Here is a 17437-nt window from a genome sequence, read left to right as displayed (position 1 = left end):
TATTGGTTTGGATTTTTATAAATTTGTTGATTATTTTTATATTTAGTTGAGATAAACAAGAGCAACACGTACATAAAATGTAATTAGTGACAAACAAATAAGAAGATAAATAGAAGTTGCAAGGATAGTTGCTTCGCAGCTTTAGAATTTTCCTGGAAGAGAATTATAGGAAAGCACTTGGCCATAACTCCCCCCTCTCTCTTTCTTTTTTTCCCTCTTTTCTCCCTCTGCCCGTGTTCATATCACTCACTGCCTAAAATTTCTTTCTTTATTTTATTCCTCATTTTCTTTTTTCTTTCCTTCTTTCTTCTATCTTCTTTTCGTTCAGTTTGTAACTCAGTCTTTTGTCTGTTTGCTTGTCGTACCGTTCCAATCCATCCAATTATTGTATTTACACATCTTTCCGACACTCTTCGGCTATAATTTTCTTCGTCTTTCTATTTTTTTCCCGCAACAATTCGTCGTATCGTCCTATTTTTTCTGGAACCCCTCCGTCAATCGGCTTTCTCTTTCCCTCTCTCCACTTCTCTCCTACTCCCTTACTTCTCTTATTTTTCCTTGATTTTCCGCATTTATGATAAATGGCTGGTTCGCATGTCACTTACATACATATATCACTTCCATGGCAATATTGTCCTTCATGCATTGAAGCAATTTTTCATCATCCACCGTATCAGAACTGGGGTCATCAAAATCTGCACACCATTGAATAATTGCTCTTTTTTCTCCCCAAAGTTCTGCTTCCCATTCATTCCCAGCCAAGGGAAACTGAAGTAAATAAGTGATTTTTGAAGGATTTCTATAAAGAGTTTTGGTTTTTTGGTAACTTTCCTTAACGGACGTATATTGACTGAGTTCCTTTCATCTAACACTATTATTTCCAAAAATTTCAATCCATTCTCTGCCCACGCGACACGCTTAATCCCTTTCCTTGCCTTGTCATTTCTTTTCCCGGATTTTCTCACGTCATCCCTCGTCATACTTCTTAAGAAGCTGCTTGTTTATGTGTGTTTGTGTGTGTCTGCTCATTCATAACTTCGCATATTTGTGCAAGTATTCATCTGCTACATAGATTTTGTGTCTGGACGAGTTTCACGATGATCTTATCGGAGATCCAGATTGTCATTCATCCGAACTAATGAATGAGAGTGTAGAAATAATGAAAAAAAAGTTTTGTAGCCAAGAAATCAAATTTCTATATTTAAAAAAATGAAATAAAAATGAAGTTAATGGCTAGATTCTAGATTTAAGAAGCGAAATAAAATAAATGTTTCGAAAAAAATGGAGAAAGCTAATGAATTGAAAGCTGAAGCTTAAATTAAAATCAAGTTAAAAGTAAATAAACAAACAAAAAAAGAGTAATTAGAAGTATTGGTAATGGAAATTTGAACGAAATACGAACTATGAGGAGAACCGACCTATTCAGAAGTGATCAGTATATAACCTCTATTAAAAAAATTTCGTGATTTTTTTCTAGGGGGAAATCTTAGGATATCTTGTAAGTATATCAATTACACACACACACATACACACATATACACACACATACACACACACACCACTTACGTACGTAAAGGAGAGTGAGCGAGTGTGAGGTTATCCGGGTTCGTATATTTTAGAGGTAGATTCAAATTTTGGTAGAGGTGAATTTTGTAAACTAATTTTTTCTGTCTCCTCTAATAGCATTCTCCTTACCATTCCACGAGCATCTTTCACCCAAAACCTTATTTCTTGCGGCGTGCGGATGGCTCACGAGATGAAAAACTGACAAATTTATTTCTTGACGCTTTCTTTTCGTTGGTTTTTCATTCATTTCAGTTTTATTTATTTATTTTTATATATTAACTTTATATTATATTATTTTATTTTGATCCCTTTTCCACTTACTGTGCTATCTTCCCTCCTTTCCCTTCCCTGTTAACTCATCTTAGCGCTTCAGAACTATTTCAATTGCTCTCAAATATTCCCAAAAGTCCCCACGTTCATATGCGATACACTTTCGGGCCGCTTTTCCAAGAACTCCCATTAATCACACGGACTTGTTGTGAGAAACGTAAGGCTCACAAGACATGATACAGTAACGAAATTTAGTTATAGCAATCAATATATCGATTCACTGACCGTCAATGTTAAGTTGTGGCGGGGGTTCCTGAATCTGATCCAAAATGGTTTGAATCTCTTCTTCCGGCACCGTATCAGCGTTTGTTTCTGTGTCATTCTCGGGTGTGTCGACTTCCTGTTGTTCTTCGAGTGGCACCACAGCGTCTATACTTCCATCATCGGCGATTTCGGCGAGAACCGGCTACAATAACAACAGTAACAACAATAAATAAATAACAACAATATCAACAGTCCATGAAAGCTGTGAGAAAACCACTGCGATCAATATTGTGGCGGACAACACATCGTACTCCACATGCGCGACTTTTGAGACAATCGACTCACCTCTCCGTTGCTGTCTTCGACTTCTGCAACCTCCTCAGTAACAGGTCCTTCGATAGCTGACGGTTCATCAACCTCCGGGTTATCGTTCAAACCCATTTCGATCAACTGGAACATTATTGACTGATTGGTCGATCTGCTACGTTAGGATTGATTGATATTGGGACCTGTATGAGTGCCCAGATGTTCGATGGATTCCGTACTTGACAGAAATCTGGATCGTACTGTAGACCGTAGTACATGGATAGTTTGAAATAGGAAAGCACGCATTGTGAGCGCTGATCTGGCCAATCAAGGCCCTGCCTTGCCAATCTGTAAAATCGATAATATCGATCAGTTATTTGATGGGAAGAAAAACTCAAAACAAGTTTTCCTTCCGTGCTAGATAAAAGTTTATATGCACGTCGAGAGCAACTGAATTATTCACACTTCCTACTCGAATCAGATCGATTATTGATCTGTGCCTACCGACAAGAATCAACCTTTCGTACCTGGTGAGTTCTAAACGAAGTAATTCCAACTGTGTGTCATCTAGATGATCTATTACGGTAGGTGTAGGTGCGCCGCTACTTGGCGAGTAACACTGTCCGAACACGCCGTCTGGAAAAATCAATAATCGATCGGCAGTCGTAATCCGTACCAGTTTGCATTCTCAGAAAATCATTTTTACTAGATAGCTACGACTATCTGTGAGAAAAATTCCTTATATACATCATAAGTTCGATAAAACCTTATTATGGAAGTGTAATCTTGTAAAAATCAATAATCGATCTCTTCTTAAGTGTAAGTGCTCGAATATATATGAGTAGTTGTAATCGAGGAAGAAGTGGAATATTATTTAGCAGGCACAAACCATAAATTATATTCTGGCTCAAAAAAAAACTTTTTAGAGGAAACTGTCGTCGTCAAATCTCATTTTCCGAGTTGTTATTTATTACACGTGAGCTCTATTGAACTGTGCTGGAATTTTTCACAGAGAAAAACTTCGAATTTTTCAAATCCTTGTCATTCCGGCTATTATGCAAATAGATGCGATAAGGCATCTGCAGATGTACTTAGTTCTGCAAGTCCTACTTCTCGTAATGTTTGTATCATATTCTGAATACATGAAAAAAAAAACACAAGAAAACAAGGACGCAAACAATCCTTAAAGCGATAAATGCCTTTTAAACTAGTTTGATGTCATGAAAAGAAAAAACACCCGGAAAACATTTGTTTGGCTGCCTCGCTTCTTCTAAAAATAGTTTACGAATTTGCAGCCCGGAGAAAATTGTCCATTATCTCGCACAGAAATCAACTTTTTTACCAATTTTGATTTTACAACTTGTTTACAAGGAAATCACAACACCGAGTATTTCATTCCGTTTTATTCAAATTGAGGCTGGTGTAGCGCAGTCGGTTACAGGTTCCACTATGTCTGCACGATCGATCGATGGTTCGAAATCGCTCTAGAGCCAACCGAGCCTTTCATTCCTCCGAGGTCGATAAATTGGTACCAGACTTGTCTGGGAGGATAAAAACACTGACTTGACACATCGGCTGGCCCCCGCAAGTCATTGCAAGGCTCCATAAACCTCAAACGATTCTGGATTGAAGTCGAACGCGTAGGCGTATCCCGTATCCGGATTGAATAATGTTGTTCAGCTTATCCTTCCTAGCCGTTATGGCTCGAAATAACTGCGTGATATCACGAAGACGATTGTTTGTGTCAGATACGGAGCAGATTTTAAAAAAATCCTAAAAGAATCTTTTTTTTTTGCTTGCAACTTGTTCGTGGCAGCCTTGCTGACTGGTAAACCGTAGTGGTCATTCTCCTTAAGATTTTCCTCTTCAGGACCTACAAAGAAGGTCCCTGTTCAGGGTCCCAGTGCAGAGTGTAACCCGTGGAATTCAGCTAAGTGATCCAGGGGAATCCTCGAGATTTAGCCGTTGGAAGCCATGAAATGGAAACACGCGTTCACTAACTTCTTCTAGAAGACGTAATTGAATTTCAATGGCTCCACTGAAGAATAACAACTTTGTTTCTTATTTTGAAAGATTTTGTTATTTGAACTGACTGGTTTACGATGAGAACGCGGAAGGAAGAATATTTTGATGATTTGTTCTCGTTTTGCAAATTGCAGATGCAATCAAAAATTTCTCCCGCAGAAAGTTGGTGGTAGTAAACAAGTTGTTGTAGCGGTTCTTAGTTCACCGAAGGCTCCCATCGCTCGTCCCTGGGCGTTGGCTCGCTAGCGGCGCCAAAATCGTAAAGTTGCTCCAAGTTCTCGTCTCATCAAACATTACCAAGGAAAACAATCCTGAGACGAGAGACGCGTGGTCTTAAAGTGTTTTTCGCGATCTCGGTTTCAGTGAAGCGGCGCAAGCGGCGGTGGCGGCGGTCGCTGCCGAGTTTTTCTTTCGTAATGAGCTGTGTGGATATCTCTCGGATAGCACCACTGATTCGATATTCTGAATAGCCATTCCTCGTCCGTCGCAGTCGTTTCGACTTTATTTTGACGTTTTCCGGAATCGAAGTGTGTTGTGGTGCATACGCACGCACGCGAGCCAAACAATATATGTGGAAGAATAGAGCAGCTACAGCTTTGCGTGTGATTTTGTGACGCGGGGTAAACAAATTATTTCTTCACCAATTATAGCATGAATGAATGAGAGAACGATTTGCACTTTGTTGACGCTCTATGCTTTAACGGGAATCCCATAAAAATGACGTGGTCATTCTCTGCAACCACACCTCCCGCGGGATTAATTGGAGTTCCCAGCGAAAAATTATTACATGTATTGAATCGAAGAAGTGTCCGGAAACACATTTTCTTTTTCATAAGTTCTCTCCACATTCCACTTATTCCTCATTCAAGCACCTCATATAGCGTTAAGCGCTTCGGGGAATGTTAAATGAATGATGGACATCGCGTTTTGTGAGTCTGGCGTTCGGTGATGGAGAGATCTGAGGATTCAGTTGAGATGACGAAGATGAAGGATAAACTGTACGGGGCATGGACTAATCCCATTGAGAAGATACGCCCACACATTCGTCTTCAATTCACAATTCAGTTTAGGATTTATGAACGCGTGTGCAGCCTTAAAATGGCTTGCAGAGGCGAACCGATACACCAAGTCAGTATTTTTATCCTCTCAGATAGGTCAAGTACCAATTTATCGACGCCAAGGAATGAAGGGCTTGGTTGGCATCGGCAAGGTTTCGAACCATTGATCGATCGTGCAGTCACAGACGAACCTCTTACCGACTGCGCCACATCCGCCCGAGTTTAAACTAATAAAAAATAATCTTTCGCTGATGAGGAGCCTCAAGGGATGGTAATCCGAAGTGGATCGTCTGGATAGAGGCGAAACAATCCACCCTTTCAATTTTAGCCTCTATCCCTTCTCTTGGTAACTTTTTTAGTCATATATCCCTACGAAGTGGAAGAAAGTACGCTCCAATGACAAACACGTGCACTGCTGAATAGCAGAAACAGGTTTCTGAACTTTGCACCATTTTGTCGATTTTTCTCGGTGTGTTGGTGTGAAAAAATGTGATGAGTTACAAAAATATAAATCAATACTGGTCGATTGTCCAGTTTTTACTGTGTCCTTGCAAAATGCTCTATAAAAACCTAAGAATTTGAACCTTTTCCCTAAACGATTACTAGAGGCGATAGGATGCGAAAAGTCCTTTAAAGAAGGGGATCGATCAAGGCACACTATTGATCGATAATTTGATTGCAAAAGTTCGGTGGCGAGTAATTCCATAATATATGAAGCTGCACGTATTTACACGGCCTAATTTCGAAATATCGATCCGTAGTGGAGCGTTACTATGAGTGGTCTCGATCGATCGCTCGATATCAATAAATCAGCGAATCGGCAAGAAAGAAAACAATAGCATAACATAGTAGGTAAAATTCCGCTGAACTGGACATATACAGCCGAGCAAAAGAGCTGATTGAGCCGATCGATTATCGATCTACGCTATGCGCTGCAACGGCCGAATTCTATCTGTTGTTGAATCAATACAAATCGAAACTCACCCGAAAAGCAGTACTCGTCCTCATCACATAGCGTATCGGTGAGTGTGCAGCCTAAAAATCAATAATATATTTAATGTAGAACAATTTAATGGAAAATAAGTAACATTTTTCTGTGTTGTTCTCTATTTTCACTGGCTATTCGAATGCAAGCACAGCGCTATCAGAGGGCTACAGTATTCCACACTCATTTTGCTGCCATTCGTTTTGTTTCAACACGTTTCTTCACTTGTGCAATTGCCAGCCGTCTGCCAAAATTACCGGCGCCGGGATTTGGTTTTGGTGATGTCATTCAGGGTTTTTTTTGCTAACCAAATTTCCGCAAAACTCGTCCTGTAGCGACGTCGTTGAGATCACCTAAGAGCAATCACCCACGCATTTCCCCAGAGGGTCAGAGAGACAACACGCGTCATTTTTGTTGGGATCGTTTGGGACCTCCACCATCGCCCTTGGGTCCCAGGCAAGAATGCTCGTGGATTGTTGGTGTTTTTCTCACAGTACTACCCCGAACGTTAACCGTTGATGGATTTTTGCTGACGTAGGTTCTCATGTGTACGTTCTCGCGAGTAATTGTTCAGATTTATGGTAATTTTTTTTCTGTTGTTGACGAGAAGATGAACGCTTAGCTGATGGCAGTGAAAAATCTAATAAAAGCAGATAATATGGCTTAGCACCGCCTAAACTGCGACTGCGAAAGTCGTGCCCTTTTAGATTTTTGACCACTACCGCTCCTCCTTTTCCTCGTCTCAGAATCCATCAACATGAGGTAATAGATTTGGACAGTTGTCCTTAGGAGAAGAAGAAGCTGAAAGAGATTTTGCAGTAGTCTATCAGTGGTTGACATATATCGGATATGCAGGGGAAAAAGGAGTCCTAAGGAAAAAAATAAATGAAATAACCCATATCGCTACTCCTTCAGTTCCCATCCACCACATTTGAGGTACACCTATATATGTCCATAAATTTGTAGGAATGTGCACCGAATACTTCGATGCCCGGGTAATTTTCAAGAAAAAAAAAAACAAAAACAAAAAGGAATAGACTGGCGGAAGGTCCCATCATCACCCCTGTTGACAAAGTTGACTTTTGAAATGACCAAAGTACGCGCCGATGAGAAATGTCGCTCTAATCGAACTGTGCGAGTCAGGCGGAACGGGATGTGTATCACATCACAATAGGCGATAATCTACTCCAAAGTTCAAAGTTAGTTAGCATAAGGATTAAGGAGGTTTATGCTCTGAGCAACGAGGAACAGTTGTCCTAACCACTTACCGTACTCACCAACTATTTATTTATTTATTTATTTAGTTACTTATTTATTTGTTTGATGCACCCATAATTGACTTTAGTCTAGGAAGAAAAAAAGAGAATCCGAGCATGAACCAAGAACTAGGAAGCATTTCAAATAATATGTAATAAGATCAAGGCTGAACTCAAAAACACAGATATTCATGCAATATTAAATTAATAAAAAAATATATGATGATAGAAATTAATAAAAATGATATTGAAGCAGATGTAGAAATGGAGTCGAGTATAAGAGATTGAAATTTCTTTTTAATTCGCAAACACTTCTCTCACATAATCCAACAAAAGGTGTCATTCAATGTTTTCGTGGGACCTTTATGGAAAGCGTGTCACAGAATCGATGACCTTTTCACCACTACACAAATAGATGAGGGTAATGGTATGAGTTCACGAATATGAGCGTGATGACGCTCATTTCTCCCCATTAATCCAAGAAAGCGGCGCGTGAAACAGCCTTGTGTGACCCGACCGGCTCAACGATGCAACTTATTACGGATGATAAAATGCAAGCAATTCGCAATGGCGTCGAGTTTATACGAGCGGAGCAGCTCTTGTTGCTTTTTTGAGTTGTATCACTTGGATTGGACCCGTTACAGTTAACTAAGGAGTTGCCTGGGTTCTATCGCGTGATAACTTGCATCGTTGGGGAGACGAGAGCACAGAAAGCTGTTTTCCGTACTTTTTCTAAGATCAGGAATTATTAATTACCAAGAATGGATTACTAAGAAATTGAATACTAAGGAAAACTACCTTGATCTATCCCAGACTATTATAGGAATGAATCGTTGTCAAATTACGGTATCGTATGTCAATTAAAGGCAATGTATTGTAGAATTGAGGACGTTGGGTCTCACCGCGAATATATAAAGGTACTTTTTTGGGTCTCACCACGAATATGTAGAGGTGCCACCTTTATATTTTCGTGGTGAGACCCGACGCCGTTAATTTCATGATGCCTTTAAAGGCATCACCCCACGAATCTGAGGTGGTGCAGATTTCAGGTGGAGTATTCGTATACAGGATGGGAGACTACGGAGAGGGGGGTGATTCCGTCCATTTCTTCCTAATTGCCGTAAAAAACGGCCCGGAAGATACGGCTTCATTCGTTTTGGCGCACCATTTTGTACAAGAGGTTCGATTGGAGCGCGCCAGTCTTAAGCGACGCCGCATCTTCCGTGCCGTTTTTTACGGCAATTAGCAAGAAATGGACGGAATCACCTCCCTCTCCGTAGTCTCCCATCCCGTATACGAATACTCCACCTGAAATCTGCACCACCTCAGATTCGTGGGGTGATGCCTTTAACTGACATGTAATACCGTAATTCAGCAACGACTCGTTCTCAGAATAGTCCCAGAAAACCCCTCATTCTTTCAATAACAACAAAACCATAGCGGCAAACAATTTCGGTTTCCGCTCACGAAAGCTTGGGCGCCTGCCGCCATTAGCAACAGCTCACGATGTGCCATCTATACGACAAATTTCTCATGCTTCAACAACATTCCACGCATGCATTCACGCATTTCTGCGTGATGCCTTTTTTTCGAAAGAAAAGAAGAAAGAAAAGAAAGGTGAGGTCTGAATGTGTCATTGAGGAGGAGAAGAGGAGAAACAAAAGATAGACACCCAGTGAACATCTCGGCAATTCGCTATCATCTCGTCGTTCGGAAAAAAAAAGAAGAAGGGATTTCTTTAGAGGTTTGGGGACCGAGTTTTCCTACATATATGGCAAGAATATGAATATGTAGGCTATATCTATTCCTACTTTTAATTTTTTGTTATATTTGATGTTTAATTTCTTATTAATTATTAATTATATTGTTTATATTTTTGGTCTGGGCTAAGCGCAAATAAACAAATAAATAAGGAAATAAATATGTATGTACTGCATAATAAATATATTCATATTTGCTATTTTAATATTTAATATTTTATCATTTTATTATTTTTATTTTATCATTTTATTTTTATTTTTATTTTTATTATTTTAATAACAATACTTATATTTGCTACATTTGTTATGTTCAGTATTTGACTGCATGACTTATTTGTTGCATTATTTACATTTTTCTACCCAACTATAACTGTTAATGTAAATAAACAAATAAATATGTATGTATCTACTACACAACACATAACTTATATTTACTAAATTTCTTATATCGAGCACTTCAACGAATTTCTACTTATTATATTATTTGTTGTTTTTTCTTTTCGCTTAAATAAACAAATAAATGGACGAAAAGTTGAATAAATAAACACACTACACAAGATTAGCTCGTGAGAATTCCTTATTATTCGTGGAAAACAACGCAAACAGCGACTTTGTACGCCGATTCGCAAGATCTGAGTTCTGTTTTTGTGTTTATTCCAAATTTTAATCCATCTGGAACAAAGTTGGCGCTTGGCGCTTCGAGACAACAAATGAGCTCTATTCGTAAGAAATGTCAGGCGCTAGACTCAGAAGAAATTATTTATTAAATTATTTATTTATTTATTTATTTATTACGCTCCATAACGTCCCAAAAAGGATGTGGCAAGGACAAACATATAAGAGAAACAGTAAATACATAATGAAAGAAAAAAAAAGAATATAACGACCACGGATCACATTCCTATACAATTTTGTCTTCGATAATCTATTGCTCTACTGAATTAATTGGTTTATTCTTTTTTCTTTCTTTCATTATGTATTTACTGTTTCTCTTTTATGTTTGTCCCTGCCACATCCTTTTTGGGACGTTATGGAGCGTAATAGATAAATAAATAAATGAATAAATAAATAAATAAATAAGTTAATTAATGGTAGTGTATGGAAGAAAACTCCAGTAAACAAATTTTATCGTCGAAAATGGCGCTGGTTCACTGACAAAAAAACCTGCTGCCGATACAAAAACAACAGCATCGGAGCATTCTAAACTACGATACTCCTGCTTACAATCTGCTGATCTTCATCTGATCGTTATAGAAGTATGGCGAGCGCCTTTCACCTCATTGCAAGGCGTTAAATTTGAATTTCCGGCAAAATACGATCTATCATCGCTATCACACGCCGTGTGTCGCTATAAACAACCGTTGTAGTCGCACCCCAGGCTATGTATCAGCTCATCGAAGCCTATTAACATCACAACTACTATTTTTCACTTAGGTTGGGAAATGTTTCTCGAAAAAAATTCCAATCCAATGTGGTGAAGTGCAAAAGTGCACACTGAGTAGTATTGCAGGAGGTGAATAATCTGCGAATTTCACTTTTTATTGAGATTTCCCAAAAATATGTACTGCCAGCTCGAAAAAAAATTATGTGTATGAGAAAATTAATACGCTAAATATAGGAGCAATCATACGAAACCAATAGGAATTTTTTTTTCGAATTTTTCCCTAGCGATATGTGAACGCTGGCCATACAGTAATACTAGGAATAAATTTATGTTTTTTTAAAACTTTTTTTTCCGTTGCGAATTTTTTTTTTACAGTGAATCTGAACTTTAATATTAAAAAAAAATTGTTTAAGTGAAATGTAATGAATGCATAATGTAAGTGTGTAAGTTAAATGAAGTGTTAGAGTTGAAATAAAATTATAAATATTTTTCAGTTTGTTAAATTAATTTAAAATTTGCCGATGAGCAGTTATTGCTAGAGTTTTGTTGTTTTCTTTTCTTGGGAACTGAAACTGATTGTTAAATTTAAAATTCTAGAAATTTAATAATTCCTAGAAATTTAAAAATTTTGAAAAATCCGTTGCTAAGCGCCGAACTACGCGTGATTGCCTTTTCTAGTGGTTGTTTTGAGATAATTGTCGGTTTTTTTTTGCTGCCATTGTGCTGCTCTGCCTAAGACATACGTCACCTGGAGTCCGGAAATAATATCTCCAAGTAATGGGTTCGAATATACTGCTCTCTAGTTTTAGTAAATATAGAGCTAATTTCAGCAGCTTATGCTGCTATTGTGCTGCTGTTTTGTTGCCGAGAATATTTTCACGAAACATTTCTTTACTGTATGCATAATTTCTAAGAATTATTCAATTGTTTTAAGATGGAAAATAGAAAAAAAGAATGTAGATATAAAATCTGCCCCATTATTTAATTTTGTCCTCTTAATATCCCTTTAATAATATCCCATTATATAATATTTAATATTTATTAAATTTGCTTTAGAAATTTTTGAACAACACTTTGTTGGTAATCGGTAGTTAACTCAAAAAAAAACAGCGTTGACAGCACAATAGCAGCAGTTCGTGTCAGTTATCTGAGTTTCATTGCTGTTGTGCAGGAAAATTTTGGCGAAGAATTAGCAAAGAGGCATTATTTATGTGTTTATTTGAGTAATAAATATTTTTTAAAATGATTATTTACTAATGTTGCTTATTTTTTTCCAGAGACGGAATATGTCAAGGATTTTTGCGCTTACGTTTTTTCATTTTATTTTTTTTTATGTCAATGTCTTCTAGATTCCCACAAGCTTCAGGCGAATAGCTACCACTAGTGCTTTTTTCGAGTACTCGAAAACACGCTGAATCTAATCTAATAACAGACAGCTCTGAAGCATGAACGAGAGACTTTCGGGCTGCGTATGGGGGTGAAATCCAGGAATCGGGGGGCGCTATGGGTGCTTATCGGTACCCCCAGAATCGCTAACTGCCTTCGCAATTAGTATTTTGGTGAATGGACACCAAAGATAAGCTGATTTTCCCGTGCGCGAGAAACAACCGAAAAATGACGTCATTTTCCCGCGTGAGTTCCCCTGAGGGCTCATCTCAATTTGTGGGTATTTCTGTTCGATCCACCCACATGTATCAAATATATGCTCTAATGCATCAACAGAACTCTTTCGCTTGACGCGCACACACACACAAACACACACGGTTAAAAATAGAATAATTCATCCGTGAATCGTATATATGTATTCTGTAAATATGCGTGTTTTTCGCGTAACACTACACGTAGGACGTGACGCAAAATTTCGTCCGTTTGAAATGCGGCCGTAAAACACGCTATGTTACGTGTTTTTGGGTAATTTCTTCTGGAAACGGCATAAATTTTGCGGAAAAAGGTTCGTTTTAAGCAGTAACAAGTACTAATTGCTACCACAGTATCGCTCAGCTACCGTACTCGGCTCGGATACTCGAATAGAACACGTCATAATTTTAATAAAATCACACGTTACGATATGTGCGCATGGTTTGTGCGAGAACTCGTCCAGACAAAAAAAAAACGAACGTCATTGGAATGCAATTGCGTGTGTTTCCTCGTGCAGAAAACAGAATTTAATTAAAATCAGCACATTTTTTTTTTGCTTTCTCTCATTCTCTCTTCATCTTTTTCTCTTTTGCACTGGTGGAATTTACCGTAATTACCTTTACCATGGATTAATTTTTTTCAAAAAAAAGAGATGCTGCTATGGATACGATTAGTGGATTTTTTTTAGTTTTCAGGAAAAAAGGTTCTTGAAAGAAATTTATTCCACCGAGGTGAAGTGAGGCCATAGTGAAGAGAAAATGAAAAAAGTTTGACGGCACTGCGAAAACCATGCGGCTGTTGCAATTCCCTTTATTGATTACTAAAGACGCGCTGAGCGCAGTTGATATTCTGCTTCTCTCCACCCTCTCAATTCAGCATTGTCTTTTCCCCCACTTCGTTAAGAATGAATGGAAGGATTTAGTGACTGTGCCAGCGGGGAAATATTTCGAATCGTGAGCCAAGGATCGATTATCGATTTCCGTGATCGATCGTCTGCGTTGCAGCTTGCTGTGTATTTGACACATTCGCATGCTTATTTTCTATGCATCCTCTGTCAAAAATGTCAGTGCCAGCGATCAAACAACAGACATCGTGTTTCGGGCTCTACCCTGCCGTATGTCAATCCCTCCGGGGGGACTCATTGACGAATTTAGGAGGAGCTTGTCAGAGCAACATTGAATGAAAGGTCAAGTAGCGTACATAGAGTCAATAGTGACGTTTTACGGGGCTCATTATGTCCCAATGCGTCCCATTATCTGGGCACAGGAGCTCATTTTTTCCTCAAAGTGAACAGTTGACTTTTTATTGAAGTTTTTAACTTATAGAACCTAATAAGACCCTAATAAGACCCTAATAAGACCCTAATAAAACCCTAATAAGACTAAACAAACGCTGTTTGTTAAAGTGCGCAGTTAACTAAGGGCGCAAAAACGATATATGCTATTCTTAAAGAAAAATCTGAGGCATCTGCGTAGGATTCTACATTTTTTTCTTCGAAATAGTCCCGTCACGTCTTCTTATATCAATTATGTTATTTAGTTGAATATTTATTTATTTCTAAATTTTTTGTTTTTATTTTTATTTTTACCCTACTTCAACCTACAAAATCATATCATATGTGGTGCTACACGAGAGTAAGCGAGTTCAACGTGGTGTTTACAGTTCAGCGACAGATGCGCATTTAGTCGCACACTGACAATGATACTGTTGCAATAACTGGCTGTTTTATCAGAGTTAATAGCAATTTAAGAACTGTTTACATTCTTACTTGTTAAAGGTATAAAATTACTACTCTAAAAAATTTTTTGGTAGTGAAATTAGGGTTAAGAATTGTAGTGAGATAGTCGAGAATCAGTAAAATAATGTAGCCGCTACGCTCAAATTTCCGCGTAATTTAAATAAGAAATTTTTTCGTGGTCCGATAAAAGGATCATGGATTCAAGACGTGGTTTTCCGCCCGTTAGTAGGCCTTATTAACGCTTTTGACCAATTTTTTTTTTTTTGAATTCTGGTTACTTGAGAACTTGAAGCTTAGGGCTCAAGGTAAAAATAGATAAAATGACGTGAAAGATCGAAAAAAAAATACTTTCACGCAAGCAACTCTTTATTTTTAGGTCCAGTCCTAAAATTAAACAATTTACGTATTTGGGCTTTAATTGAGGGAAATAATTCTTTTACTAGGTGCTATTCCCCATCGTCCTCTTGTTAAAGGGCCTAAATAGCGACTATTCTATACGGGACCCAAATAGGGATTCTTTTTAAAATTAAAAAACTGATAATAACAACAAAAAATACATTATAAAGTCATTTTCGTTTTTAAAAATAAATAAAATAAAATAATATAAATATAATAAATATGTTTAAAAAATTTATGAATTTATAAAAATTTATTTAAAAAAAATACTTTCACGGGCAGTAAGTCATTAAAGTTTTTGACCTTTTATAAAAAAAAGTAGCTAATGAAATAATAGCAACCATTCTATACACACACAACCCAAATAGCAGTTATTCTATACGGGACCTATATGGGACTTATTCTATACGGGACCTATATGACAACTATTCTAACTATGGAGCTATGGCGCCCACTCTATAAATAGAGCCGTGGAACGTCATAGTATAACGATTCGCTCGTCCTCGTCAATTTTTCCCCGCTAAGCGACGCGAAGTCATGCGCTCGCTCTATGCGGATGATGTCATTCGTCGAAGAAGAAACAAAGCGGAAAAAGAACGTTCCGGAAACATTCCGCCCACTTCCCGGAAGTGCACCGAAGGAAAGTGATGGTGGAAATCTTTTAATAGGACATTTCAACAGAATCCTTTACTAATAATTGTAATTGTAATTTATGTCATAGTTATTTTTTATGTCATTGTCTTTGTTATTTATGTCTAATTGATGTCATTTACAGTAATTAAAGTGGATAAGGATAAAGTGTTCGGCACAATTAATTAATGATATTTCTGGAAAAATATCGTAGATATTGCTGTAGTGACGAAAATAGCGAACCTCTGTTGCACATCACTTCACGTGCCTACACACTCTATTCACGTCATTAGTTGTCCTAGTACGTAATTGCACACACACCCACTCTAATAAATATTTGCAACATTCACACAACGTCCGAATCTCAACAAATACCCGCACAGTATTGTTAATGAAATTATTACATGCTAAAAATAATACTGTAGGGTGTTTTTGTTTTTTTCCCCCACATTACATCATAGCATTTTATAAAACCGGACACATGAATGAACCACTTTGGAGGAAGCTTCCAGGGGAAAAAACCATAATAATCTCGTCATCCTCACTCGCCCACTCGTTTTTTTCCCCCCGGCTCTAACATATTAATATGTTAATATTAACATAATATTGAACCACATACGGTCACACGATGTTCCACAATATTTTCCTACCCTCCCCCGTTAAAATTACGCGTGAATTCAAGCGCATACTGTGCAACTACACACCATGCATCACATATATATGTACATAAGGAAAAGACCCGTGATGACGTCATCGAATTAAAGGATTGTTGATTATTTTCTTGCCGGTGTACGTACATAATTGAAGGAATCTTATTAATTATCACGTCATGCGACACTACGGAAATCGTATCGTTTTTTTTTTCGCGGTAAAAAATAAACTATTTACATTCATTCACTAATTATAGCCCGAGGGCTGAACTAGAAGGATTACTGTAGATTTCAGTTCCTATGACATCATAGAGCGATTGTATTATGGTTGTGACATGTTCACCATAAAATTTTTATTATTTTTAATTATTAATATTTATTACCTAATTTATTTTTATGTTTGCATTCACTGAGGATAAAATTAATGATTAAATCTGATTAAAATTATTTTAAAGTATCTAAATGGGGATTTGCGAAAATGTTCGGAATATTAAAATGTTTTAAATGAATGATGTGCAATTATGGGAAGTTTCTCTTTAAAAAAAAATAGTTTAATTGAGATCTAAATGCGACGAATATAGCGCAGGTGGTAGGAGGTTTGGTTACGACTTGTGCACTGTCGATGGTTCAAATCCCTTCCCAGGCCAACTGAGCCTTTCCCGCTTTTCGGCAGCGATAAACTGGTACCATAATAATCTGCCTGTGAAGATAAAAAAAAACGCGGATTGACGCCAACACCAGACATTTCATCCCTAATCTTTTAAGTCATACGTATCGGCTCCGATATTTTCTTCTGGATTTTTTAAATTCTATAATGAAAGATAAAAAAAAATTGAAATAAGAATGTTTTTGATTACGAATTGGAATATGGCTGATTAAATGTAAAAATAATATTAATAATATTAATAAATAATAATGAAGTATACAAAAATACGTGCACTTTAAGCCACTAAAGGCCAAATTGGTGGAAAAATTCTTTCTTGTTCTCAATTATTCTTGGTTATTCATTTTATTTCGGAAAATTAAGAAGAATACTTTATTTCCTTAAAGAAGGTAATTATTGGAGTTTCCACAACGATGGTGATGTTAATTAATTGCGTGTTTCAGTGGAAGAAAAGTTAATTGAATTTCTCTTTTTGAATTCTCCCGAATTTTCTTTTTTTTTCGAATGGGAAAGAATTTTTTAATCATTCAAAAATCATTCATTGAATTAATCTATTCGTTGGTCATTTTTGAACAAGCCACTTTTTTTCAGTTTTGAGATCGTTTCAAGACTTCAGTAACTTCAGAAAAAAAAAGATTCTTAAAAATTATTTTACGCAAAATGGAGAATGTGGCCACACACGGCCCGGTTCCGTTAGTTTTCTGGTTGAGCGATCTCAACAAGCGCGTATTTGACGCGAGTTGGATCAGTGTTGCATTTCCGGAACATGGACGTGGAAATTATTTGGGTGCATGGAATTTTTTTTCCAATCCAGAAATTCACAGCTAGATCTCAGCACTATTTAGTA

General features: G+C 37.4%; 1 protein-coding gene across 2 annotated transcripts in view; it reads right to left on the bottom strand.

The window, feature by feature from the left end:
* RB195_012098 (uncharacterized protein) overlaps nucleotides 1–17437 on the bottom strand; it is a gene marked incomplete at both ends in the record, with an annotated part of 39732 nt that overhangs the window by 12627 nt on the left and 9668 nt on the right. For both annotated transcript variants that reach the window (XM_064193796.1, XM_064193797.1), the window contains 5 exons: nucleotides 2122–2302; nucleotides 2446–2550; nucleotides 2610–2754; nucleotides 2934–3042; nucleotides 6474–6524. In XM_064193796.1, coding sequence (XP_064051379.1) covers nucleotides 2122–2302; nucleotides 2446–2550; nucleotides 2610–2754; nucleotides 2934–3042; nucleotides 6474–6524 — 591 coding nt within the window. The remainder of the gene's footprint in view (nucleotides 1–2121; nucleotides 2303–2445; nucleotides 2551–2609; nucleotides 2755–2933; nucleotides 3043–6473; nucleotides 6525–17437) is intronic.

Source organism: Necator americanus, chromosome III (genome assembly GCF_031761385.1).
Source record: "Necator americanus strain Aroian chromosome III, whole genome shotgun sequence".
Lineage (NCBI taxonomy): Eukaryota > Metazoa > Nematoda > Chromadorea > Rhabditida > Ancylostomatidae > Necator > Necator americanus.
The sequence above is the reverse complement of the archived record's forward strand: the minus strand, read 5'-3'. Positions and strand labels throughout refer to the sequence as shown.